Source organism: Thalassophryne amazonica, chromosome 10, assembly GCF_902500255.1.
Source record: "Thalassophryne amazonica chromosome 10, fThaAma1.1, whole genome shotgun sequence".
In the NCBI taxonomy this organism is placed as follows: Eukaryota; Metazoa; Chordata; class Actinopteri; order Batrachoidiformes; family Batrachoididae; genus Thalassophryne; species Thalassophryne amazonica.
In genome coordinates, this window is record NC_047112.1 from 17,541,577 (window position 1) to 17,569,386 (window position 27,810).

Sequence of the window (27,810 nt, forward strand, 5' to 3'; positions counted from 1 at the left end):
TGGGGATGATGAAATCATTTTTCAAGATGATAATGCATCTTGCCATTGTTGGGGAAGTGTCGTGACACGGACCCACAACAGGGGGCGTTAATGAACGGACAATGGAATAACCAAAAAGTAACAATTTAATGTTGTGAAGGTGCACAATGTAATACAGACAGATACAAATATGCGCTATATCAATCCGACAAAAAGGTGACGTGTGGCAGGCTCGAAGATAGGAGACGTCTGGTGCGAGAAGAGCCAGATCCCACACAGGTCTCACCACCAACGGACCTGAAGAACACCGGAGCCGCCAAGCCCTGCGCCCCAGGTGGCCACTGTCTTCACCTGGTACTGCTGGCAGAAAACAGAAACAGTTCTGGATGAGTGTGAGTTCGCTCACTCAGTAATCCCACAGTCTGTACACAATGAGGAGGGAGAACCTCCACCTCCAGCAACAATTTCACCCGTGCAGCTCCTGTTGGTCTCTTTCCTGGATGGAGTGAGAGGCGAAGAACGTCGTCCTCTCACTGTCCGCCAATCCAGCCTCCGACAGAGTCCACAGGAACACGGCTGCAAACAGAACAATGTCTTGGACAACAATAATCACAGCAGAGAAGATTACCTGTATGGTAGAAGATTTCTCGGCGAGGAGGTGGAGTTGCAGTCCGGTCTTTGTAGTGGTGGTGATGGGTGACAGCTGGTGTTGATAGGTGACAGCTGTCACCTCCAGTGGCTCCGACGCCCTCTCGTGCTTGGAGCCCGCACTCCAAGCAGGGCGCCATCTGGTGGTGATGGGCCAGCAGTACCTCCTCTTCAGCGGCCCACACAACAGGACCCCCCCCTCAACGGGCGCCTCCTGGCGCCCGACCAGGTTTATCCGGGTGCCCGGCGTAGAAGTCGGCCAGGAGGGCCGGATCCAGGATGAAGCTCCTTTTCACCCAGGAGTGTTCCTCGGGGCCATACCCCTCCCAGTCCACCAGATACTGGAAGCCCCGACCCTTGCGACGGACGTCCAGAAGCCGACGCACGGTCCACGCCGGCTCCCCGTCGATGATCCGGGCAGGAGGTGGTGCAGGTCCAGGGGTGCAGAGCGGTGAGGTGTGGTATGGCTTGATTTGCGACACGTGAAAAACAGGATGGATCCGCAGTGAAGCTGGCAGCCGTAGCTTCACTGTGGCCAGGCTGAGGACCTTGGTGATGGAAAAGGGTCCGATGAACCTGTCCTTCAGTTTATGGGAGTCCACTTGGAGCGGGATGTCCTTTGTTGACAACCATACCTCCTGCCCAGGCTGGTATGCAGGGGCCGGGGAACGCCGGCGGTCTGCATGGGCCTTGGCCCTCATCCGGGCCTTCAACAGGGCAGAACGGGCGGTCCGCCACACCCGGCGGCACCTCCTGAGGTGGGCCTGGACCGAGGGCACACCGACCTCTCCCTCCACAAGCGGAAACAATGGGGGCTGGTACCCCAAACAAGCCTCAAACGGGGAGAGGCCGGTGGCAGACGACACTTGGCTGTTGTGGGCGTACTCGATCCAGGCCAGATGGGTGCTCCAGGCCGTCGGGTGCGCAGAGGTAATGCAACGGAGGGCCTGCTCCAACTCCAGGTTGGCCCGCTCTGCCTGTCTGTTCGTCTGAGGGTGATACCCGGACGAGAGACTCACGGTGGCCCCCAGTTCCTTGCAAAAACTCCTCCAGACCTGAGAGGAGAACTGAGGGCCACGGTCTGAGACGATGTCCGCTGGTATCCCATGCAGACGCAGCACGTGGTGGACCAGGAGGTCTGCTGTCTCCTGGGCCGTAGGGAGCTTCGGGAGGGCCACGAAGTGGGCCGCCTTGGAGAACCGGTCCACTATCGTTAAGATGGTGGTGTGGCCCTGGGACGGCGGGAGGCCCGTGACAAAGTCCAGGCCGATGTGGGACCAGGGGCGATGAGGCACCGGTAGGGGTCGGAGGAGTCCTGAGGTCCTCTTGTGGTCCGCCTTGCCCCTGGCACAGGTGGTGCAGGCCTGGACGTAGTCCCGGACGTCGGCTTCCATAGACGCCCACCAGAAGCGCTGCTGGACTACTGCCATGGTCCTGTGCACTCCGGGATGACAGGAGAGTTTGGACCCATGGCAGAAGTCCAAAACCGCAGCTCTGGCCTCTGGTGGGACGTACATCTTGTTCTTCGGGCCGGTTCCCGGGTCTGGGTTCCATGTCAGGGCCTCCCGGACGGTCTTCTCCACGTCCCAGGTGAGAGTGGCCACGACAGTGGACTCGGGGATGATGGTCTCTGGGGGGTCTGACAGCTCGGCCTTGGCTTCCTCTTCATGCACCCGGGACAGTGCGTCCGACCGTTGGTTCTTGGTCCCGGGGCGGTATGTAATCTGGAAGTCAAAGCGCCCGAAGAACAGTGACCAGCGGCCTTGCCTGGGGTTGAACCGCTTGGCGGTCCGGATGTACTCCAGGTACCGATGGTCCGTGAAAACCGTGAAGGGCACCGTCGCTCCCTCCAACAGGTGTCTCCACTCCTCAAGAGCCTCCTTCACCGCCAAGAGTTCCCGATTGCCGACGTCATAATTCCTCTCAGCCGGGGTCAACCTGCGGGAAAAATAGGCACAAGGGTGGAGGACCTTATCGGACTCCCCGCTCTGGGACAGCACGGCTCCTATCCCTGAGTCAGAGGCATCCACTTCCACTGTGAACTGGCGAGTAGGATCGGGCTGCACCAGAACTGGTGCAGTCGAGAACCGGCGTTTCAACTCCTTAAACGCGGCTTCGCACCGATCCGACCAGGTGAAGGGGATTTTTGTGGAGGTCAGGGCTGTCAGGGGGCTAACTACCTGACTGTAGCCCTTAATGAACCTCCTGTAGAAGTTCGCAAAACCGAGGAACTGTTGCAGCTTCCTACGGCTTGTTGGGTAGGGCCAATCTCTCACCGCCGCAACCTTGGCCGGATCAGGGGCGACGGAGTTGGAGGAGATTATGAACCCCAGGAAGGACAAAGAGGTGCGGTGGAACTCGCACTTCTCGCTCTTCACAAACAGCCGGTTCTCCAACAACCGCTGTAGGACCTGACCTACATGCTTGACATGGGTCTCAGGGTCCGGAGAAAAGATGAGGATGTCGTCTAGATACACGAAGACAAACCGGTGCAGGAAGTCCCGCAAGACATCATTAACCAATGCTTGGAACGTCGCAGGAGCGTTTGTGAGGCCGAACGGCATGACCAGGTACTCAAAGTGACCTAAGGGGGTGTTAAATGCCGTCTTCCACTCGTCTCCCTTCCGGATCCGAACCAGGTGGTTCGCATTCCTAAGATCAAGTTTAGTGAATATTTGGGCTCCATGCAGGGGCGTGAACACCGAATCCAACAGAGGTAACGGGTATCGGTTGCGAACCGTGATCTCGTTCAGCCCTCTGTAATCGATGCATGGACGGAGTCCGCCGTCCTTCTTACCCTCAAAAAAGAAACCCGCACCCATCGGGGAGGTGGAGTTCCAGATCAACCCGGCAGCTAACGAGTCCCGGATGTAGGTCTCCATTGATTCGCGTTCCGGACGTGAGAGGTTGTACAGCCTGCTGGAAGGGTACTCAGCACACGGAATCAAATCGATGGCACAATCGTACGGTCGGTGCGGGGGAAGGGCGAGTGCCAGATCTTTGCTGAAGACGTCAGCAAGATCGTGGTACTCACATGGCACCGCCGTCAGATTGGGGGGGACTTTGACCTCCTCCTTAGCTATCTCACCGGGTGGAACCGAGGATCCTAAACACTCCCGGTGGCAGGTTTCGCTCCACTGCGTCACAACCCCAGACGGCCAATCAATCCGGGGATTGAGTTTCAACACCCATGGAAAACCCAAAATCACTCGGGAGGTAGAAGGTGTTACAAAAAACACTATCTCCTCCCTGTGATTCCCAGACACCACCAAAGTCACTGGCTGTGTCTGGTGTGTGATTAATGGAAGAAGAGTGCCATCTAGTGCTCGTACCTTCACAGGGGAAGGCAGAGCCACCAGAGGGAGCCCTACTTCCTTTGCCCATCTGCTGTCCAGCAGATTCCCTTCTGACCCCGTGTCTATAAGTGCTGGGGCGTGAAGGGTTAAATCCTCACAAAGGATTGTGACTGGGATTCGTGCTGATTTTCGGGGTTCCCCCGCGTGCGTGTTACGGCCCACCCTTAGCCCAGTTTCTAAGGACGGGCATTGTAGTTTGACCGTTTGGGACAGTTTTTCTGTATGTGACCGTTAGACCCACAAAAAAACACTCCCCGTGGGCCTGCCTCCTTTGTCTGTCCTTTGATTTTATTTTGGCCCTGCTCGTGTCCATAGCTTCGTCAGCAGGGGGAGCTGTAGCCACACGGGGCCCTCTGGCTGTGGAGCGTGGGGACGACGGCACCCTTTCAGACCCGGAAGGAAGAGGGACGGCCCGTGCCCGGTCACGCCCCCCGCCCTGCTCCTGACGGTGTTCCTCTAACCGGTTGTCTAAGCATATAACCAGGTCGACAAGCCCGTCAAAATCCCGCGGTTCCTCCTTAGCCAGCAGGTGCTCCTTCAGGACCGGAGACAGCCCGTTTATGAAGGCGGCGCGGAGTGCAACGGTATTCCAGCCGGACCTCGCAGCCGCGATGCGGAAGTCGACTGCATACTCGACTGCATACTCGGCTGCACTCCGGCGCCCCTGTCGCATTGACAGTAGCACGCTCGAAGCGGTCTCGCCTCTGTTGGGATGATCAAAAACCTGTTTGAACTCCCTTACAAACCCAGCGTATGACGTTAGGAGCCGTGAGTTCTGCTCCCAGAGCACCGTAGCCCAGGCGCGTGCCTCTCCTTGAAGCAAATTGATGACATAAGCCACCCGGCTAGCATCTGACGCGTACATGACGGGACGTTGTGCAAAGACGAGCGAGCACTGCATTAGAAAGTCCGTGCACGTCTCGACACAACCTCCGTACGGCTCCGGAGGGCTTATGTATGCTTCAGGGGATGGTGGAGGGGGTCGTTGAACGACCAGTGGAACGTTTGTGTCTGACAAAGGACCAGCAGGAGGAGGTGCTGCAGTAGCGCCTTGATCGCGCGCCTCCACCCTGGCGGTGAGAGCCTCCATCCTCCGATTGAGGATAACGTTCTGCTCGGTGACCAGATCCAACCGAGCAGTGAAAGCGGTCAGTATTTGCTGCAGCTCCCCTAACACGCCTCCTGCTGGCGCCTGTGCACCTTGCTCTTCCATTGGCCGTTCAGGCTCGAGTTGACGCCCCTCGGGATCCATGACGCTGGCCGAGAAATCCTGTTGGGGAAGTGTCGTGACACGGACCCACAACAGGGGGCGTTAATGAAGGGACAATGGAATAACCAAAAAGTAACAATTTAATGTTGTGAAGGTGCACAACGTAATACAGACAGATACAAATATGCGCTATATCAATCCGACAAAAAGGTGACGTGTGGCAGGCTCGAAGATAGGAGACGTCTGGTGCAAGAAGAGCCAGATCCCACACAGGTCTCACCACCAACGGACCTGAAGAACACCGGAGCTGCCAAGCCCTGCGCCCCAGGTGGCCACTGTCTTCAGCAGTCAGACCCGGTACTGCTGGCAGAAAACAGAAACAGTTCTGGATAAGTGTGAGTTCGCTCACTCAGTAATCCCACAGTCTGTACACAATGAGGAGGGAGAACCTCCACCTCCAGCAACAATTTCACCCGTGCAGCTCCTGTTGGTCTCTTTCTTGGATGGAGTGAGAGGCGAAGAACGTCGTCCTCTCACTGTCCGCCAATCCAGCCTCCGACAGAGTCCACAGGAACATGGCTGCACACAGAACAATGTCTTGGACAACAATAATCACAGCAGAGAAGATTACCTGTATGGTAGAAGATTTCTCGGCGAGGAGGTGGAGTTGCAGTCCGGTCTTTGTAGTGGTGGTGATGGGTGACAGCTGGTGTTGATAGGTGACAGCTGTCACCTCCAGCGGCTCCGACGCCCTCTCGTGCTTGGAGCCCGCACTCCAAGCAGGGCGCCATCTGGTGGTGGTGGGCCAGCAGTACCTCCTCTTCAGCGGCCCACACAACAGCCATAGAGCAAAAACTGAAAACATTCCTTGCAAAAAGACACATAGGGTCAATGTCATGGCCTGCAAATAGTCCGGATCTTAATCCAATTGAAAATCTTTGGTGGAAGTTGAAGAAAATGGTCCATGACAAGGCTCCAACCTGCAAAGCTGATCTGGCAACAGCAATCAGAGAAAGTTGGAGCCAGATTGATGAAGAGTACTGTTTGTCACTCATTAAGTCCATGCCTCAGAGACTGCAAGCTGTTATAAAAGCCAGAGGTGGTGCAACAAAATACTAGTGATGTGTTGGAGCGTTCTTTTGTTTTTCATGATTCCATATTTGTTTTCCTCTGCTTGGTCTAAAAAAGTAACCGTTACTGACTGCCACAATTTTTTTTCCTGATTTCTTATAGTGTTTCTTAAAGCCAGAAAGTTGCCATTTGAAATGACTTTAGTTTTGTGTCATGTCTGTGATCTGCTTTTTTTTTCTACAAAATTAAACAACTGAATGAACATCCTCCGAGGCCGGTGATTCCATAATTTTTGCCAGGGGTTGTATAACCTGAAGTGAAATTGATATTGTTTGTACGTAATTCAATTTAATGACAAATATTCAATGACAACAGAAATTTGAGTCAATCAAGATCCAACAATACAAGTCTGTAGATCTTAGAAAGTAAGATGTTTTACCTTGTTGGTGAAAGAGCAGTAACTTCCCTTTGTCCAACACCAGAGTCAGGCTGTGACCTCGTTCTCCTTCAGCATGGAGCAGTGTCCCAGAATTCTTCAGAGTTTTGAACTTCAGAGAGAGCACAGACATCCGGCTCGGCCTCATGCTCAGTCTGAACACCAAACTGCTGCTGCCATCGAACCCGGCCACGTCAGAAACTAGACAGTCAAACACATGCACCACATTAAGCCAGAATATCAGGGTCATAACTCAAGTTGAAAAAAGCAAAATTATTCTCCATTTTTCTTTTTTTAATTGAAGCATTTAATACTAAATTGCAGGGCTGATGTGCAGAGGAGTGAGCTAAAACAGCTGCCAGCTAAAAATCAAAGCAGAGAAAACCAAACCTACAACCATCAGATTTTATGCCATTTTTTTTTTTTTTAGATTTTTCTGTGAAAATGTGCATGCACAAGCCTGATTTCTGGTGTAATGATGTGTTTATATGAGTGTGAATAGAAGAATGTGAGGTATCATTGCAAAGCACTTGGGCATAGCTATTTGATTAATATGCAAATATAGGGCATCACATCATGGTTTGAATTGCTGGGGGTACTGGAAGTGGTCTGATGCAATTAAATAAGACCTAGACAACACCCCCAAACAAAACAAAAAAACAAGGTAAAACATGTACATATCCTTCTTATTATTTTAGCTGCAATTGTAAATATTACAATTATTGACAATAATTGACAATATGGCTGTGACGCTACACGCGCTCTGATTGACTGATTACCGGTTGGATATTTTCCCATATCCGGACCGGTTACCATGACAATCGGTCCGCAAAGCGTATTTTCTTTAGTAACCAGGAAGCAAAAAACACGATTAGAAAATCAATAGAAGTAGAGAGCTGGAATGCCAACTCCTGATCTCAGGGCCTGAGGTTTGTGCCGCGCATGCGCGAGAGGAGTTTGGGTTCTTCACTTCCGGTCTTTTGCTCTTCAGCCAGCACTTCATTCACAGGTATTATAAACTCCAATTTCTGCTGGGAAGAAACAATATCAAACTTCACAAAATAAGGTTAAAGGTTTTGATCAATTAATCTGAATAATTTACAGAGCCTTACATTTTGTAACTGCCCCGATTATCCCTCACAAAGTCACACTGCTCTCAAAATAAAAATGCGTTGGTGCCACGCTATTATTGCTGTGAAGGTTTGCAAAGAACCGGTTAGGTTGAAAGGGGAATTATTCAGCTAAAATTTATACAAAATATAGATCTTGCAGTCGATTAGCAATAAGGCAAGTTTTAAAAGACAGTTAAAGTTAAGTTTATTCAGTCAGCTAAGGGAAGAGGACCATGCCATGTTTTTATTTATTTTTATTTTTTCATGTGATTTCTAGTCCAAAAGACAAGCTTATCTTCTAGTCCATTATTTTCTTGTCCAAAACGTGGTTCTAAATTTGTCTACACTTCTACAGGGATACAATTGCTATTTATTTTAATTTATTGAGATCTTATTGTTCTCTGTTCAATTTATACTTATTTTATTTTATTGGTATCCCAGAGGCTTCATCACGGCGTTGCTTTGCGCCATGCGGCACCGCCGCGACGTGGAATTCCTCCGCACATCTGTCTCAATGTGCCGAAAAAGTGCTGATGTCCACGTCTTTTCACAATTCCTGTGCTAGTCAGATGACATCTCGGATAAAACACAGTGTCCAGTTTGGAAATGAACGGCACATTCTACTGTTACAGGAGTTTTTGTCATGGAAAGAGGAGCAGAGGCTTCGCGCATCGCGGCGGTGCCGCATGGCGCAAAGCAACGCCGTGATGAAGCCTCACGGGACATGTCCTGGCATGTCCAGGCACATCCACAATTTCTCGGATAATCACTCGATGGAAAAACCACTGACAGCTGTCTGAACGCCATCTCAAAGCCGTCCTGTGAGACCAAAACGGAGGTGGTTTTGTCTCGCTCCAGTAGCGAATCCATCGTGATGCGCGAAGCCTCCACTCAGCTTTCCATGACAAACTCTCTTGTTAAAAGTGAAATCTGCCGGAAAATGGTTGATGTCCAGCTCTTGTGATAACCAGAGAAATGGCACACGATGGTCACGGATCCAGACAGCCATCCGTTTAGAAATGAAATGGTCGTTCAGCCTGTCGATGGCGGCTTCGGAGCGCGGCGCACCCCACAGCCGCTGGGGGCCGTCCTTAAAGCAACAGTTACACTCCTTATTCTCTACCAAGCCCGTAACATTTTCACCGAAAGCCAGATAAATTTTTCTAATGGTTTCCAGCTGCCAGTCTCTAACAGTTTCTGAAAAAATTCTGATGGAAAAAAAGCCCAAATCATTCCACCATTTCCTGACAATGAAAAAATGACGAGGGGGGTGGACCACTCCTCACTCAAAGCCTGTTCACAGGCGAATGACGCAACCGACAGGCGTGGAAAAACTCACGCATGCGCACGAGGGTTCAAGCTTGTCTGACGCAATCACACGGGATTCAAATCCATATGGTTTTTGAAAAAAATAATAAGGTCGGATACTTTTCTAATAGACATCGTATATAAACTACACACTTATGCTACTTACATTAATTGATGAGATTATAATGTCTCTGCAATCTTTACATATTTAATTGAGTTCCTCAGTGATGTCAAGTTTTAGCCTCACATGGACCACAATGGAAATAAGCGTTTGTTTGATTGTGTCATCTGTGTATCATTGATATATTCACCTTTCTGTGTTTATATTGATTGTACAAAATTAACTCAATCAATTCTACAAATACTGATGATTTTTGTTTTACTCTAAATAGTATTTTATCTGAGGAAACAAGGCTGTCCACGTTGCCAGACTGAGAACTGCTTGACTCAGCATCCAAGAGTCAGATGGTGGTCTCCTGTCACCTGCATCCTCTTGTCAGCCACTGTCTGGTAGAATGCTGCCTGTGAGGCCTTGCGGTTGATTCCAAATATCCTGGACGTCTTCATGATGCAAGAACTAGTAATGTGCACATTTCCGAAACTACAAAACTTTCATGTAGTTTTGTAATATCATACAAACCCGCTGGGCTTGCTGGTGATTTTTCCACAGTTTTGACAGCTTGATACAAACTGAAGGCAGGTGTCAGGTCCTTTATGATGCCTCTCATATTTTCTTTGATTTGTGTGGACTGAAATAAATGATGTATATTTCATCGTATTGACTGTGTGATACCTCAGTGATATCAAAATAATTTATGACTGAAAATAAAATGTGAATTGTTCTTAATGGGTTTTGTTGTTCAACAAAAGAACATGGTTCTTCTGGAACAATATCAAGACTGATGCCTGCCCATATTTCTTTGAAATCCTGGGAAAAAAAATATAAATTGCTGCAGTGAGACCGGCAACCTTCTGATATCGCACACATCTCTGCATGTTGCCATTGGACTGACTAAAATCCCCACCCTCCCCCCAATATATATAATATTTACAACCCGAGTTCCAATCAAGATGGGACATTGTGTAAAATGTAAATAAAAACAGAATACAGTGATTTGCAAATCCTCTTCAACCTATATTCAAATGAATAAACCACAAAGACAAGATATTTAATGTTCAAACTGATAAACTTTATTGTTTTTGTGCAAATGCCTGCAAGACATTTCAAAAAAGCTGGGACAGTGGTATGTTTACCACCGTGTTATATCACTTTTCCTTCTAATAACTCTCAATAAGCGTTTGGGAACTGAGGACACTGCTGTAGCTTTGTAGGTAGAATTCTTTCCCATTCTTGCTTGGTGTACGACTTCACTTGTTCAACAGTCCGGGGTCTCCGTTGTCATATTTTGTGCTTCATAATGCGCCACACATTTTCAATGGGCAACAGGTCTGGACTGCAGGCAGGTCAGTCTAGCACCTGCACTCTTACTATGAAGCCACGCTGTTGTAACACATGCAGAATGTGGCTTGGCATTGTCTTGCTGAAATAAGCAGGGACGTCCCTGAAAAAGACGTTGCTTGGATGGCAGCATGTGTTGCTCCAAAACCTGGATGTACCTTTCAGCATTGATGGTGCCATCACAGATGTGTAAGTTGTCCATGCCATGGGCACTAACACACCCCCATACCATCACAGATGCTGGCTTTTGAACTTTGTGCTGATAACAATATGGATGGTCTTTTTCCTCTTGTCCGGAGGACACCACGTCCATGAGTTCCAAACACAACTTGAAATGTGGACTCATCAGACCACAGCACACTTTTTCACTTTGCGTCTGTCCATTTCAAATGAGCTCTGGCCCAGAGAAGGTGGCAGCGTTTCTGGATGCTATTGATGTATGGCTTTTGCTTTGCATGGTAGAGTTTTAACTTGCACTTGTAGTTGTAGTGACAAACTGTGTTAACTGACAATGGTTTTCTGAAGTGTTCCTCAGCCCAGGCGGTAAGATCCTTTACACAATGATGTCGGTTTTTAATGCAGTGCCATCTGAGGGATCGAAGGTCACGGGCATTCAATGTTGGTTTTCGGCCTTGCCGCTTACGTGTAGAAAGTTCTCCAGATTCTCTGAATTTTCAGATTATATTATGGACTGTTGATGATAGAATCTCTAAATTCTTGCAACTGAACGTTGAGAAACATTCTTCTTAAACTGTTGGAGTATTTTTTCATGTAGTTGTTCACAAAGTGATGATCCTTACCCCATCTTTGCATGTGAATGGCTGAGACTTTTGGGGATGCTCCTTTTATACCCAATCATGAGTGTACTCAGTTCCCAAATGCTTATTGAGTGTTGTTAGAAGGAATGGTGATGTAACACAGTGGTAAACATACCACTGTTCCAGCTTTTTTGAAACGTGTTCCAGGCATACATTTCAAAATGAGCAATTATTTGCACAAAAACAATAAAGTTTATCAGTTTGAACATTAAATATCTTGTCTTTGTGGTGTATTCAATTCAATATAGGTTGAAGAGGATTTGCAAATCATTGTATTCTGTTTTTATTTACATTTTACACAACGTCCCAACTTCATTGGAATTGGGGTTGTATTTTCAGGCTGTAATTTTTTCCCCCAAAATAGAGTTTATTTATGTTTGAAAGGTCACTCTCGTGTTTATGATGTGCAAATATGACTCAAGATAATATTTTATTATTTATTTGTAACTTTGTGGAACAGCCTCCCTCATCATGTGGTAAATGCTCCTAGTGTTATTACTTCAAAGGAATACTATGATTATTTTATGGTGTTTGATTTTTACTGATTGACAATTTAATTATGGTGTTTGATGACTTTTACTATGCAATTTCAGGGCTCGAAATATTACGTGCATGTGCAAGTTTGTGCACGTATTATTCGAACGGTGCACGTAATTTTATACTGCACTAGCACTGGTGCAAGTACGTTTTATCAAGTTTTAGCAACTATAAGCACCAGTAGAATGAACCAATAAAGGAATAAATAAGGAAAAAAAAACAATTTCCAATGTGTTGTCTTCGTCTTCCCTGCGTTTTATGACTCTCACACACGGAGCGAGTTGCTGCGCTCTATTTGTTGTGTTGCCGCACACACATGTAAACAAAGAAAAGAAAAAAAAATTGGCTGCGGTTCCTCTCTCTCCCTCTCTCTCTGCACTCAAACTCTGTCATCATTGTGTTATAAACCAGTCACCATTTGTTTTATTATACATCTGTGTAGTTAATAAAATTATCTTCACAGACGATTAGTTCACACGCGCACGCGAAAAAAAAAAAAAAACTGGCTGCCGCTGCGGTTCCTTTACGGAACCCGGGAGAGGTCACTTACAGTGATATTTTTTTTCTGGCCATGATAATTTCTGCGCATGTTTTCCTTTAATTGAGCCCACGAATTAATAAAACGTGTGCGCGTTTTCCTTTCTTTCAAAATTAACTCCATAATATGACCTAAATTGTCATCCTCATGATGGAGAGACGCTTCGCCCTCAGCATCCTTTTTAATGTGCTTAAACTCCAGATGATGCCATGCTGGGCAGCTGGAGTTCTCTGTATGTCCTTGTGCACCCAAACCATGATGATATACCCTGACCAGATCCATTTCTAATGGGGAAATGTATTACACTGTCTCCTGGTTTGTTGGCTAATAGCCAACATTTATGTGCCAAGACAATATTGATTGCACGTTGTACAAATTGTGGCCACGTTTAAATAGATCATGCCCCTGTTTTAGTCAAATGATGCTTAAAACGTGCGCACAATATAATAAAACGTGCGCACAATCTCTCCACATGCAAAATATTTTGCGATGACACTTCCAGGGCTCCGTAGTTTCTCGCTCTTCCTCCCTTCAAACTCTGTCATAATTGTGTTTATAAACCAGTCACCATTTGTTTTATTATACATCTGTGTAGTTAATAAATAAAATAATCTCCATGGATGATTCGTTCGTGTGCGCACATGAAAAAAAAAAAACTGTCTGCCACTGCTGCTGCTGCTGCTCTCCCCTCAAACTCTCCCCAGAGAAGAAGACTCTGGCACATCAGAGGAGGAGTTTTAAGGTTGATATAAAACTGACTTTTGGTTGTGCAAGTAACTTTTTTTTGGGGGGGGCAAATAATTTTTTTTTTTTACTAGCACCAGTGTAAGTAGGTTAAAAAAATGTATTTCGACCCCTGAATTTATGAGTTTTATAAGGTTATATTTATTTAAGTTGACATGGGAGAGTGCAAAAACAGGTGATTGGAGTACAGATGTACAGTGCAGGAATGACCAATCTGTGCTTTATTGTAATGGGAGAGGGAGGCAGGGTAAGTGGGAGTCTTTGGTATAGTTTATGAGTCCAGCTGCAGATGGAAAGAAGCTATTTTTGTTTCTTGAGGTTTTGGTCCTAATGGACCTCATCCTCCTGCCAGAGGGGAGGGTGACAAAAAGTTTGTGTCCTGGGTGGGAGGGATCAGACTGTTATGAGTTTTGATATAACAGCTGAGTGGATCCTTGTCATTTGATTGGTGGGTTGTGACATGGATTATTCATACCATCTGCCGTTGTGTTTCATTGGCCATGCAATAGTTCTTTTTTAGCGTGCAATTTTGTTGCTAAATGAAATGTGCTATAGCACGCTCCGACCACCACACACGCTCACACTACCGGGGGTGGTGTTTAGCTAAACATAGCGGAGTTTGCTTTGCTGGCGGATGCCCTTACAACTCAACACTTTTTAGAAGAACTCAACCCTTTTATTTCCTGTTAGTTTTTTATGATAATTTACTGTCTTAATGTATTTATAAACTGTTTAGGTTCTTGTTATCATATACACACTATTATTATCATTATTATTATTTCATTTTATTATTACTTCTATTTTGTCATTTGTTTTTTTTTTTAATGGACCACAGTGGAACTAAGTGGTTTCACATTCTTATGTCATCCATGTACTTTTAACGTATTTACAATTATATTATGTACTTACATTGAACTTACTAAATAAAATCACATACATACGCACTTACGCTTTTAATATAAAGATGTCCAGAATGTAATTAGCAATGTTAGATAATAGCCATAGTTTCTCCAAAAATATTAGTCCTACCAACATTCTGTTTTGGCAGCGTTCTTCCTTGACCCAAAGTACATAAGCATACCAAATGGCAAACAGCAGCTCTCCACAGTTGTCTGTGATCAAAGTTACACACACACACACACACACACACACACACACACACACACACACACACACACACACACACACACACACACACACACACACACACACACTCACACACAAACGCAGAGCTTGGGTCTTTTCTGCATTCTGCCGCCAGCAGGTGCTTCTATTTTTAGACATGCATAAACAGAGATGGTGGCGGAAGACATCTAATGCAGTGCAGTTCTCACTCATGGTAACAGCAACATGACACTTAACTAAACTGATTAAAGCAATTGAATTACAAAAACACAATAAATCCATAACAATAAAAAACTGTTAAACTAACATGAACCGCAATAATAACACTTAAAACCCCCAAACCCCGAACTCCCGTGGTGCATTGCAGCACAATGCAGATTGTTTACTAGTTAGCTAAAATCATAAATTTTTCCAAAAATATTTGTCCTGTCAACTTTCTGTTTCAGCAGCATTCATCCTTGACCCAAAATACATAAGCATACCAAACAGCAAATGCCAGCTCGCCTCAGTTTCTCCATGATCAAAGCCATACACATGCACATGCACACAAAGGCCACTTGGCTTTAATAATATAGATTTTCCATATTCATTTCTGGAAGAAACCCCTAAAGTGGATTATACCACTTCTTAACATTAGCTGAATGTCTAGACTGCTCGTCTAGACAACTATCATTGTAACGGCTCATTTAACTCCATGCTGCTCAGTGGATACCTTCTCTTTGTGGACCATTCTCTGTAAAGCCTAGCGACGGCTGTGCATGTAAATCCCAGTAGATCAGCAGTTTCTGAAATACTCAGACCCACCCAGCTGCAACCAACAACCATGCCACATTCAGTCACTTAAATCCCCTTTCTTCTTCACGCTGATACTCGGTTTGAACTTCAGTGCAAGTGTCTTCAAGTGTGTGAATTTGATCAAATAGACCAAGCAGGATCTTACTACAAGAGCAGACTTACTGTAATGACATCCGTATATTTCCAATCGAAGTCCAATCCTCCCAGTGGGATTCCAGTCCAGAGGGATGAGGCGGAGGTACCGGGCTATCACCGGCTGTTGAAGTTTGTACTGGACAACAGTGTCTGCATTACTGTTACCTGGAAAAGCCTGAACAAACACAACAACGTGTTAGTCTGCTCGACTGCAGAACCAACACACTTTCTTGCACCGACTGCTGCAGCAGTGAAGGTGCAGAAAGCGTTTCATCGCTGGTTTACAACCTTTCTGACTGCAGACTAATTAGAGCCTGAACTCCGCAGACAGAAACATGGTATCTAATAAGTGAACACATTTGCATGATGTCTCATAAGAGCAGGGGCAGATCTGATTGGTCTTGGAGGGGGAAAATAAAACACTTCAAACTGTCTCTTTAATTCCCAACAGTCTTGGGGCATTTTCACACTTTGAGCTCACACAGGGAATTTATCTAACAGCTGATAATGTCTCTCTCAAGTCCAGTGATCAATAACTGTGGGACCTATTCCGTTTGCATATCAAGCCACTTTTACAAGACTAATTGCTTCTATTTTCTCCGTCAGCCACCTGCACACCCCCAGCTGGAATCTGCGGTCGCCATGCACACACAGAGCAACACCTGCATTACATCTCTATGAAGAAAACAAAACTATTTGCTTTTGTGCATGCGCTTCATTGCACATGCTCAGGGTTGCTGTGCATGAGTAAGTGTGCACTGTTGTGGATGTGTGAGTGAAATTGGCTTCCCCGGCTTGCTGCATAATTGTGGTTTCAGTGCTTTGAAGAGCTGAGCTGGCTGGGCAGCAGCGCGCACGGCTCAACAAATGGCACCGTTTCCCACTGAGTAGAACGCCGTCTCATTTACCCACCGAGCACCTTTTGAAATATGAGTAGCCTCTGATAAGGTTTCAGTCAAAGACCAAGAGAGAGAGAGAGAGAGAGAGAGAGAGAGAGAGAGAGAGAGAGAGAGAGAGAGAGACAGCTTCAGACGGAGGGCAGTGTGAGAAAGGCAGGAGTAAAAAGATGCAGCAGTCCTCTGTCACGTCAAGTCAAAGAGGAGCGCTGATTGATCAGACTGTTTTTGCAGTCAGTTCTCCTCTCTAAGTTGGTCTGAGTCACATATGGAGCTGTAAAACTGATCTGGATGCCAGGTGTCAAATCCACGTTTTTAACCTCCAAGAAATGTGTTCAATTTTTGAGCAAGAACTAAGAGAGCTGCACATGTTTCACTGTGAGAATCTCAATTTACTGTACGTCAAACTCAAACATTCTCAAAGAAGTGTCATGATAATGATATGGTCTGACAGTACACAATGGTGCCGCATGCCATCACATCAGGTCCTGGATGGCAATACCGAGGCAGATATTCAGTCCCCCCGCACCTCTCTAAAATAGCTATTAATCTGCCGCAGCCAGGTGAAATGAGAGCGCCCCGTCTGCTTTTTCCACAGACTGAAACTTGTGTTAAAATGAGAAACGTTCAACCCGATAATGAGATAAGATGCAGTCAGGCAGGGTACAGCTGATCACAGCTGGATCAGGGTTTTTTTTTTTGTCTCCAGGCACATTTAAAATCCTGTAAGATGTGCATTCAAAAATGATCCAACTTTAATACAATACAATTATTATTATTAAAATACAATTATTCGCCCATGGGTTTGAAATCTCAATCCCTTTGGAAGTCATCTCCTTGGGACTTCACACACTTCTCCCAGTGGTTCTGCCATTCTTGGAAGCATTTCTAGAGGACCTCTTTTGGATTGGTATCCAGCCGGACTGTTGCATTCCGCATAATGTCTTCTTGTAACTCAAACTGAGTCCCCTTTAGGGTCATTTTGATCTTGGGGAAAAGCCTAAAATTAGAGGGAGCCATGTCAGGAGAGTAGGGAGCTTGAAGAATCACAGGAGTGTTGTGTTTGGCCAGGAATCAACTAAGGTGTCAGAACGGGTGGGAGCCCGTCTACCATGGTGGCTGGACCCACAATGCAAACTCCCGGACTAGGCTTAGGTGTAGGAGAAAACATGGTCTTTATTCCAGGCTCTGGTTCGGTTCACATGTGATCAAGCAGCGGCGCAGAGGTACAATCAGGATCAGGCAAAAATGCAGTCATGGTTGAGCAGGGATCAGAGGCACGAGCAAACACAGACGTCCGGGACAAGGCAAAAGGCATGGTCAAGGAAAACAGAGCAGAGGTACAATACACGGCAAAGCAAAACTCAGAACAAAGGCACTGGAATGTGTACAAGACAACAAACTGGCCGTGAGCTGTGAGACTGTGATGGTTTAAATAAGGAGCAAACAAATTAGGGTGATGTGAAGCAGGTGCGTGGAAGTCTCTGGAAGGGGGCGTGACGGGGGGAGCCAAAGGTTGTGCAGAGTACAAGATAGTGAAGGAAGGAAAGCACAGAGTGGAGTGAAGTAACAGACAAAGACACAAGATGCTGGAACAAGGGTGGGAGTGAATGAAAACAAAGCAAAAATAAACAAGGTGGGAAACAAAGACATGGGGCAGGTGCAGGAAGTGGAGTGAAAATAAGTAACTGGGCATGAGAAAAGGAACGAAGACATGATGGGAGGTGCGAAGTGGAAACAAATGTCAAAAACAGAACAGAGCTAAATTGGAAATCATGGTCAAAATATCATACAACAACAGGAACCAAAATCAAACATGAGCAAGAGTACTAAAGCAACTAGAACTGATCAGGAAATCAATACAAAAGCAGAATTAAACAGGAACAGAGTAATAAACAGAAATTAAATCCCGATATAAAAGTATAACAGAAAACAGATGAAAGCTAAATGATAAACAATAAAAACACAAACCTGCTGAACAAAACTAGAACAGAACTGGACAATGGCTACAGTATGGAAAGTAACAAAGTGATAAAAAAAACATAACAGAATAACTCATGATGAAAATAATTACTGACAAATCAAAGCTGAAGCAGACGGAAAACCACAAAATGGGGAAAAACAAGGGCTCAGCGCCCTGACCCAGCCAAATCCCTGACAGTACCTCCCCCCAAAGCGTCCGTCACTGGACGGACGCAACAAGACAAACCGACACTGGGAGGGCGGCGGGGGAAAGCCCAAGAAGGCGGAAAAACCGAGACCAGGGCAGCACACGGGAGGCCTATATGGCAGGAGACCCCACGGATGACCAACAGTATGACTAAAAATGGGCCAGGAAACCAAAGGGCCGTAAACAGGGCGAAAGGCAGTCGTGGGAGGCTGACCACACGGTGTGACCTGGTACATTGGTAGATTGGGTGACCGGCGTAAAGCCAGGTCAGGAGAGCGTCCATGAAGCGTATCACAGACCATGACAGAACCAGGGAACCGACTCTTGTGGACATCGACCCCAGAGGGACCACGAGGAATGGGCTTAAAAGGGAACCACCAGGAACCCCACCGGGAGGGAGCAAAATGCTTACTGCGGGAGCACACAAAATGAAGAAACCACAAACAAAATAACAGAACCCTGAAAATCACATAAAACCAGATCCAATCAGCGTCCAAAAGCAAACGCCAGATATCACTTTGAACAAACAAACAAGGGAACCAGTGGTGCAACATACCTGATAGTGGCTCAGCAAGGTTGGTAAGAGCATAAAGAAGAACATCCAAGGAGAGTGTAAACGAGGCAGTAAAGCGTTTCATCCAAAGATAAAGTCCTGTACCCAAATAAGTCCAGAACCACCAAGAGCAGACAAATCCCGAATCCAAACCTCAACAAGTGTTAACGAGTGGGGGAACCAGAATTCAAATCTGCACCGATGATGCTTTAATACGTCGCATAAGGTGTTTAAGAGAGAATGAAAAGAGAACATATATGCGGTACACTGCAAAATCCACAAACCAAAAAGGTTCAGGCCCCAATTGCAACTCAACCACAAAGAAGAAATCCCTCCTAAGAATGGCGTAATTGAATAAAACTAAAAAATAAAAGGTAATTGAATTGTCCAGATAAATGCGTAACATGAGTCAAACGGGAAAAACAATCCAGGGACCAAAGGATGGATTCAGATTGGGTGGAGTTAAATCCCACAGAATTACAACCCTTTACCAGGGAGGACCTGAAGAACAAAATGATACTGCAGCTTATCATTAACCAGATCATAATCACTGACATTAGAAGCTGCTTACCAGAAAACCATCCCAGGGGCTGACATAATGCTTCAAACATATTTCTGGCAGGTTTCCAAGGAAACAGTTTCAGGAGCTGACGTGGTGCGCTGAACAGCTTTCCCACAGACTTAAAAGAAAACCATTTCAGGTTCACAAGTGGCGTTTGTAACAGATTTGTAAATGATTTGCCGGAGAACCATTTTAGGAGAAATCATGGCACTTTTAACAGATTTTTCACAACCACACAGACATGAACACAGATCAGCATTAACCAGAAACAAAAATAAATGTCACTGACCGTTCCTTTAGAACTGTCCCCGAGCGTCTTTCTCCAGGTGGAAGTAGGCGGTGGAGCTGGACGAGGTGGTTCTGGACCGGCGGGTCTGATCGGCGGCACGCGCATCGCACCCGCAGGTGCCACTGCCGCTTGTGACATGGCTCTTTCAGCAGCCCCCGAGGGTGGATCTGCAGTGAGGCTGGAGTTGGTCACAGGCGGCGATGAAGCGGAGTAGACTGGTAAACACACGGCTGGTGTGACAGAAGCAGCAGCTTCACATGACGTCACCAGCGGCGTGGCCGCATCACACGCGGAAGCAGGGTCAGCTGCAGCTGGCAGAGAGGCAGAGCAGGCTGTGGATGTTTCGATGAGGACGTAGTGGTTGCAGAGTGCGCTGAGACGTGATCAGCTGATGCCGCTGTGTACGCAGTGCCGGGTGGCGTAAACGACTCAGGTCCGGGAAGCGCCGCCAGCATAGCTGTGGCTACGCGCGCTGAGGTGGAGCAGGCAGGTGCAGCCATGGAGGTGGAGAGTTCCCCAGAGGAGGAAGTCGAGGTTGTCTCGGAAGTGATTACCGGTGGTGGCGTGCTCGTTCCCCCAGGCTCAACTGGCACCATCGAGGGCACAAACGGTCCCGAAGGACGGGTGGGCGTGGCTGCCAGAAAGTGGTCGTCCAAAACGGGAGCTGCGGTGATCGTCGGCGTCGTAATCTCTGAAGGTGGAGCTTGTGATGTTGGCTGAGGAACTCGTTGGTTCCGGGGCTTTGGCACCAGAGTTTCCTGGTGCAGATGCGCTGGTGTATCTGCGTCCGAGGTGAGTGGTTCTGCCGGATTCAGATGAGTGACAGTGAAGGTCACCTTGTTCCTCCGTGGAGCAGGTTTCGGAGGGATCTGGAGCAAGACCGGTTTCAGTGGCTGCGTTTCTGGAACAGGTGGCAGAAGGTGAGTAGCTGGCTCCTGTGCTGCTGCGCGCAAAGGTGGAGCGAGAGCAACGTCGGAGAGCGTGATGACACGTGGTTCTTCATAGCAGGTGGCGGAAAGTTCAGACTCAAACAGGAAATCCATGGGGTCCTGGATACAGGGAGGGACCCAGCCCTGCTCAGACTGCAATTTTATGTCCATTAGCTCTGGGAATGTGGTTAACAGCTCAGGCTTGGCTAAAAAGACCTGTTCAAGAGCCGAGAAAATGCGCCGTTTGCTAACCCTGACATAAGCAGAATGGGCGGGTGCATTGTCACAATGGAGCTGCCAACTTTTTACCGTCCACAGATTGGTGCACAGCATCTTGAAGATGATGTAAGGCCTCCCTTTTCACTTTATTCACTCCTTATTAATATTTTGGCTTATCTCCACCTCGCCCCCAAGTTCTCGGATGGTGACACGATGGCCAACCACGACCAAAGTCTGTATTCTGTCAATCACTTGGTCAGTTTGGCTTGTGGGTGGCCTAAAATGTGCCATTTGCTCCGCAGGCTGTGGCAGTCCTGATACTCAAAAAATAAGTCTTGTAATTTAAATAAAGATGTAGCCATGTTCTGTAGTGCTAACTGCTCTGACTCTGATTCTTCTTCCTCATCAATATCAGACCAGTCTGACTCGTCGTCGTCAGACGGTATGTAGGCCTCTGGATGCTTCATCCATTCTGGACGCTTCTGTTCACAAAAAACATCATCCAGGCTTAGAAGCTCTGGGAAATAATCAAATATCCATCCATCCATCCTCTGCTCCTCCATCACGGTGTGGTACGCCGGGGCCACAGCCAGGGACAGACACAGACTGCAGCGCATTGTGGCCTCTGCTGAGAAGGTGATCGGCTGTAGCCTTCCATCTCTCCACGACCTGCACGTCTCCAGGACTCTGGGCCGAGCAGGTCGGATCACAGCTGACCCTTCTCACCCTGCACACGGACTATTCAAACCACTCCCCTCGGGCAGGAGGCAACGGTCCATCCGGACCAGAACCTCCCGCCATAAGAACAGTTTCTTCCCCTCTGCCATTAGACTCATGAACACCTCATAACTCAGTCACCTTAAGCTTAACTCTGTCACTTTATCATTTTATCACGGGTTACTTTAGACAATGTATTTTGGTTTTTAATTGCACTCCTCCCACTGCACTGTTTTTTCTGTTTCTCTGTTTTTCTGTTGCACACAGCCTTTAATATTTCATATTTCTTTTTTTTTTATCTTGTATTTTATCTTATTTTGACACATATGTTATATTTTATCTTAGCATTTTATCTCTTCTTAATGTTGCACCATTGTACTGAAGCAAATTCCTAGTCTGTGAATCCTGTTCACTGGCAATGGCAATAAACTTCTTCTGATTCTGATTCTGAAATAGCCAAGGATTTGCATTCACAAGATCCCAAGCTTGATCAAGGTAATCAAACTTTTCTCCTGGAGCGTAACAGTCACAAAAGCAGACAAAAAAAAAAAAAAAAAAAGAGAGATCAGCAAAAATCCTCTTTATCACCTCGATATCTGGGAGCACAGCAACAGAGTCCAAGGCAGGAGTGGAGCTTGCGGGGTCCATGTTCTGGCCAGTTTGTACTGTCAGAACGGGCGGGAGCCCGTCTACCATGGTGGCTGGACCCACAAGGCAAACTCCCGGACTAGGCTTAGGTGTAGGAGAAAACATGGTCTTTATTCCAGGCTCTGGTTCGGTACACATGTGATCAAGCAGCAGAGCAGAGGTACAATCAGGATCAGGCAAAAACACAGTCATGGTTGAGCAGGGATCAGAGGCACGAGCAAACACAGACGTCCGGGACAAGGCAAAAGGCATGGTCAAGGAAAACAGAGCAGAGGTACGATACATGGCAAAGCAAAACTCAGAACAGACAAAGGCGCTGGAATGTGTATGAGACAACAAACTGGCCATGAGCTGTGAGACTGTGATGGTTTAAATAAGGAGCAAACAAATTAGGGTGATGTGAAGCAGGTGCGTGGAAGTCTCTGGAAGGGGGCGTGACCGGGGGAGCCAAAGGTTGTGCAGAGTACAAGATAGTGAAGGAAGGAAAGCATAGAGTGGAGTGAAGTAACAGACAAAGACACGTGAGCTGGAACAAGAGTGGGAGTGAAACACAAAGCAAATATAAACAAGGTGGGAAACAAAGACATGGGGCAGGTGCAGGACGTGGAGTGAAAATAAGTAACTGGGCGTGAGACAAGGAACAAAGACATGATGGGAGGTGCGAAGTGGAAACAAATGTCAAAAACAGAACAGAGCTAAATTGGAAATCATGGTCAAAATATCATACAACAACAGAAACCAAAATCAAACATGAGGAAGAGTACTAAAGCAACTAGAACTGATCAGGAAATCAATACAAAAGCAGAATTAAACAGGAACAGACTAATAAACAGAAATCAAAACCCGATATAAAAGTATAACAGAAAACAGATGAAAGCTAAATGATAAACAATAAAAACACAAACCAGCTGAACAAACTAGAACAGAAGTGGACAATGACTAAAGTATGGAAAGTAACAAAGTGATAAAAAAAAAAAAACAGAATAACTCATGATGAAAATAATTACTGACAAATCAAAGCTGAAGCAGACGGAAAACCACAAAAGGGAAAAAACAAGGCCTCAGCGCCCTGACCCAGCCAAATCCCTGACATAAGCAGAATGGGCGGGTGCATTGTCATGATGGAGCTGCCAACTTTTTACCGTCCACAGATTGGTGCACAGCATCTTGAAGGCGATGTAAGTCCTCCCTTTTTCACTTTATTCACTCCTTATTAATATTTTGGCTTATCGCCACCTCGCCCCCAAGTTCTCGGATGGTGACACGACGGCCAACCATGACCAAAGTCTGTATTCTGTCAATCACTTGTGTTGTGTGTTGGGGGGTTTGGCTGGACATTTTGGTGTTGTTTTCTTTTCTTTGCTCTCCAGGTGGTATGCAAACTGGTTTTTGTCTGTGGAGACGGTGCTGGCAGAAGAGTCCTTCACCCTCATCAGCATTATTAGCTGCACCTGTGGATGATGCTCACGTGTAAACTTAAAGACTTTCAGCTGAAGCAGATAATGAGATGGCGTTCTGCATTTAAGCCATGAGTGGTTCAAGCAGAATTGCCGGGAACTCGACCTTGTGACGTTCGGTTGTGAGACGCTGAGGACCGCGCCTGGGTTTGACACATCGTGCCTGTGAAGGAGGAAGGGTGAGGGACACATGCTGTCAGCACACATCAGAGGTGATGATTGTCTGAATAAGTGTTAACAGTAATTTGATATCTTGTTACGCAGTATATTTGAACATTGAAGAGAATTGTGCAGCTCGCTTCTCACTGCCGTGGCGTACGGAATGAGACTGAGACTCCTCCGACGGGACCTCTGGCTCCTCTTGCAGATGAGTCCATGCAGCTCGGATGAGCTGAAGCCGCCATATTGCCCCGGTCACATAAGCATCAAGAAAGAGAACAATGACGTATCTCCAGGTGTTCTTAGACAGGCATAATAACGGACACAAAAAAATAAATAAATAAAAAAGGGGCAGATCTTTGGTTGTTTAGTTATTTGGGCTGTTTTTGTTTTCTTGTAAGGGGTTATAAATTGTTTGGGGATTTAGAGGCGGTTCTGGTGGAGTGCACGACTGGCGGTTCGGAGCTCGGGTGACTCAGGTAATCATTATTTGAAGTTAGGTAATTTTTGTTTGAGGATTGGGTCGTTTTGTTTTGTTGTTTTAATTTCCCTGTTTCCCTAACCCCAACCTCACATGCTCTAAGACCGTTTGTCTTTTGGGTTGTGGGGTGGTGCAGGTTGGTTACGCTGAGCGTATCTCAGAAAACCTTTGCACCTAGGGGGGGGTTGTCAGGGGCATTTTTTTTAGATTTGGTTGATGCCTGGTTCCACTCCAGCCCCGGTGGGCCTTTGACCGTTCGTCACTGGTGTTACCGGGGTGTGGTGCAGCGGGAACGTACCTCAGTCGGAGTGGTGGGCCGATCTGTGCCGTTCGCCATTTCGGTAGTTCCACCCCTCCCAATGGGCTGGTGGTATGGTCGGTTTGGGGCACCGGACGTATTTCCAGTTTTCCGCTGCGCTTAGGGGATGGGACTGGGTTAGTTTTTCCTGTTTCCTTCCCCAGCTTGGTAGTTTTGTGCCGTTTGCCAAAATTGAGCTGACGATAGGCTCTGGGAGTGATCTGGGGTCTTTCGGTGTGCTGGGGGGTAACAGGGTTTGCCGGTTGTTTTATTTGCCCCCGGGGTGGTTTAATGAAGTCCGCCGGGGTTGGATTTTGTGTTTTTTATGTTTCCTTCCAGGTTCCACCTCCAGGGTTGATGGGACGGTCCTCTGGGGGGGGGGAATTGGCTTGTGGGGCCGACTAGCCAAGTGTGGCTGGGTCTGGGGTTCCTGGGTTGTGAGGAGGGTGCCTCCTGGGGTTGATGGTACAGTCCTCTGGGGGGCGCTGTTGCTCCATGAATACCTGGGGACCTCTGTGGGATTCCGGCTTTGGCTGTAACTCCTGGAACTGGCGGTAAAGGTCTTCTGGGGGGTGTTGGGCTCTGCAAGTCGTTCTGGGGGGTTGTTTGTTATTTTTCTTTGTGAATTTATGTTGGTATTGTGTTGTTGGGGCTATGTTGGGTTTTTGGATTTGGGTGTTTTTCTTTTCTTCCCGGGGTTGGATGGGACGGTCCCCTGGGGAGGGTTTGGGTGGGTTTTGTGTTTTTTCTTGTATGTTGGGTTGTATATGGGACTTTTTGGTTTTTTTTGTTGATGCCAGCCGGCCTTTCAGCCGCGGTGCCCTGTCCTGCTGTCTGCGGTGGACCTTGGGAGCGTTACGCCGTCTGCTTCCTGACGAGGACCCCGGAGGGAGGTGCTGTTCTCGGGCCTGGTCTGTTCGGTCGCCGGGAGGCTTCCCGTTGATGGGGGGCTACTGTTGTGTGTTGGGGGGTTTGGCTGGACATTTTGGTGTTGTTTTCTTTTCTTTGCTCTCCAGGTGGTATGCAAACTGGTTTTTGTCTGTGGAGACAGTGCTGGCAGAAGAGTCCTTCACCCTCATCAGCATTATTAGCTGCACCTGTGGATGATGCTCACGTGTAAACTTAAAGACTTTCAGCTGAAGCAGATAATGAGATGGCGTTCTGCATTTAAGCCATGAGTGGTTCAAGCAGAATTGCCGGAAACTCGACCTTGTGACGTTCGGTTGTGAGACGCTGAGGACCGCGCCTGGGTTTGACACATCGTGCCTGTGAAGGAGGACGGGTGAGGGACACATGCTGTCAGCACACATCAGAGGTGATGATTGTCTGAATAAGTGTTAACAGTAATTTGATATCTTGTTACGCAGTATATTTGAACATTGATGAGAATTGTGCAGCTCGCTTCTCACTGCCGTGGCGTACGGAATGATGATCCTCCACCTGTTGTGAGAAGCTGCTCATTTACATAAAGCTTAAATTCAGACCTGAATGTGTTGCTGATAGTGTGTGCCTTTGAAAGATATTTGTTGTAGCTGTTGACTTACCTCACCTTTTCCATCCTTCACAGAGTCAGTTTGTCGTGTCCACCTGGGGGGTGTTCGGTGGTGAGTCTGGGTCCAGAAGCGTCAGGCTTCGATCCATTTGGGCGCTGGAGAGCACGCTGTCCTTCACCTCGCCAGACAAACGCACATTTATGTTGTACACAATTATTGCACAAAAGGGAAATAAATTTGTTTTGTTTTTGGAACCGCTTTCTGGTTATTTTAGCGCTGGGTTCAGTCAGAGGCTGGTCGCGCTCCTCAACTCACGTCGGCACATAACAACTTGGTCAGTTTGGCTTGTGGGTGGCCTACAAGGATGAGCTTCACTCTCAACTGATGAGCTTCACTCTCAACTGGGTGAGACTGCCCCATGTATCATGCTTAGTTATCATGTTACGGGGTAACATATGTCACATGTCATAGAATCCAATGGATGTTGACCTTGTTTGACCTTTTACTTTGGCGACCAAGCATTCAGCACAGTCAAAAGTATTCTATTTATGAATCCTATTAGCTCAACCAATAATCTGCATCACTTTTTTACCAAAATTGGAGCAACTTTAACTTTTGACCCCTGTACAAACTGAAACAGACCTTTGTCACCATTTTTGCTGTTTTTACCCCATAACTCCATGGAATTCAGTCATAGATAGTCCAAACTACACCTTTTTGGAATCTTTATAATCAGACAAATAATATGGTGTAGTTTTCAAAATGATTTGTGCATTTTTTAATTTAGACCCCTGTGTAATTTTTCAACTGACCCCTAGCTGGCCGCCTATTGAAAATTCAAGTGGCCAGTCTTTTTTTCAAAAGAGTTAATGTCTAAGGAGTATTTGTGCTTGTATTTTGCTCTAAATATTCTCTTAGCTGTTGCACTAGAAGTCGCACCAGAGTATCAGGCAGAATGTCAAAAAAAAAAAAAATTGTGCCACATCTGGGAGGGAATAAGAATTGCGAAAGACAGCTGTCCAAGTAGCCAGACTGAGCTTCGACCCGCCCCGAATTATCTGTGCACATGCTGTACACATTAGCCTCTGAACACAGTACAAATGAAAGTGGAACACATGAGGATTACCTAGACAGCTGTCAGAATGCAGTGAGAATATGACAAATGCACTTACAATGTCTTACGAGTGAGGTCCGATTGCGGGTCAAAGAAATATATTCCAGCAGCACGCATGTGTTCAGGCACAGTCAGGACATTTGGTCAGGATTCGACGAGGCAGATCATTTTGGACTGCCCTCGAACGTAATCAGAATATTTTGAATGCCGTTTTTATGCCATACAAATATTTAGAATGCAGTCAGATGGCGGCCAGACTGCACTTTGACTGCAGTTCAATATTTTTCCACCTCTATCACACTTCGACAGTTGAGTACATGTGCTCTACATTTGGGCTGGACACACGACTGTGCCCGACTGCTTAGCCTGCTCTCTGAATGCTGTTTTCGATTGCACCTCTGGGTCGAATTTACAGCTGGATAGCAATCGGGCTCATTCGGCCTCTAGTGTGACGGTGTATTTGTCCATATGTGACAGAAAAACTGCTGCTGACTGACTGGTGTAAGAAATTGCATTAAGAGACCCAATTCAACTTGCACATGTCCATTTAATGC

General features: G+C 46.8%; 1 protein-coding gene across 1 annotated transcript in view; it reads right to left on the reverse strand.

Annotated features, from left to right (window-relative positions):
- The window catches only part of LOC117518379 (contactin-associated protein-like 4), a 315,610-nt gene that overhangs the window by 182,259 nt on the left and 105,541 nt on the right, over nucleotides 1-27,810 (reverse strand). Inside the window, exons 4-5 of the mRNA XM_034179490.1 lie at nucleotides 15,299-15,446; nucleotides 6,704-6,901 (exon numbers count right to left, since the gene is read on the reverse strand). Of these exons, the coding sequence (XP_034035381.1) occupies nucleotides 6,704-6,901; nucleotides 15,299-15,446 (346 nt within the window). The remainder of the gene's footprint in view (nucleotides 1-6,703; nucleotides 6,902-15,298; nucleotides 15,447-27,810) is intronic.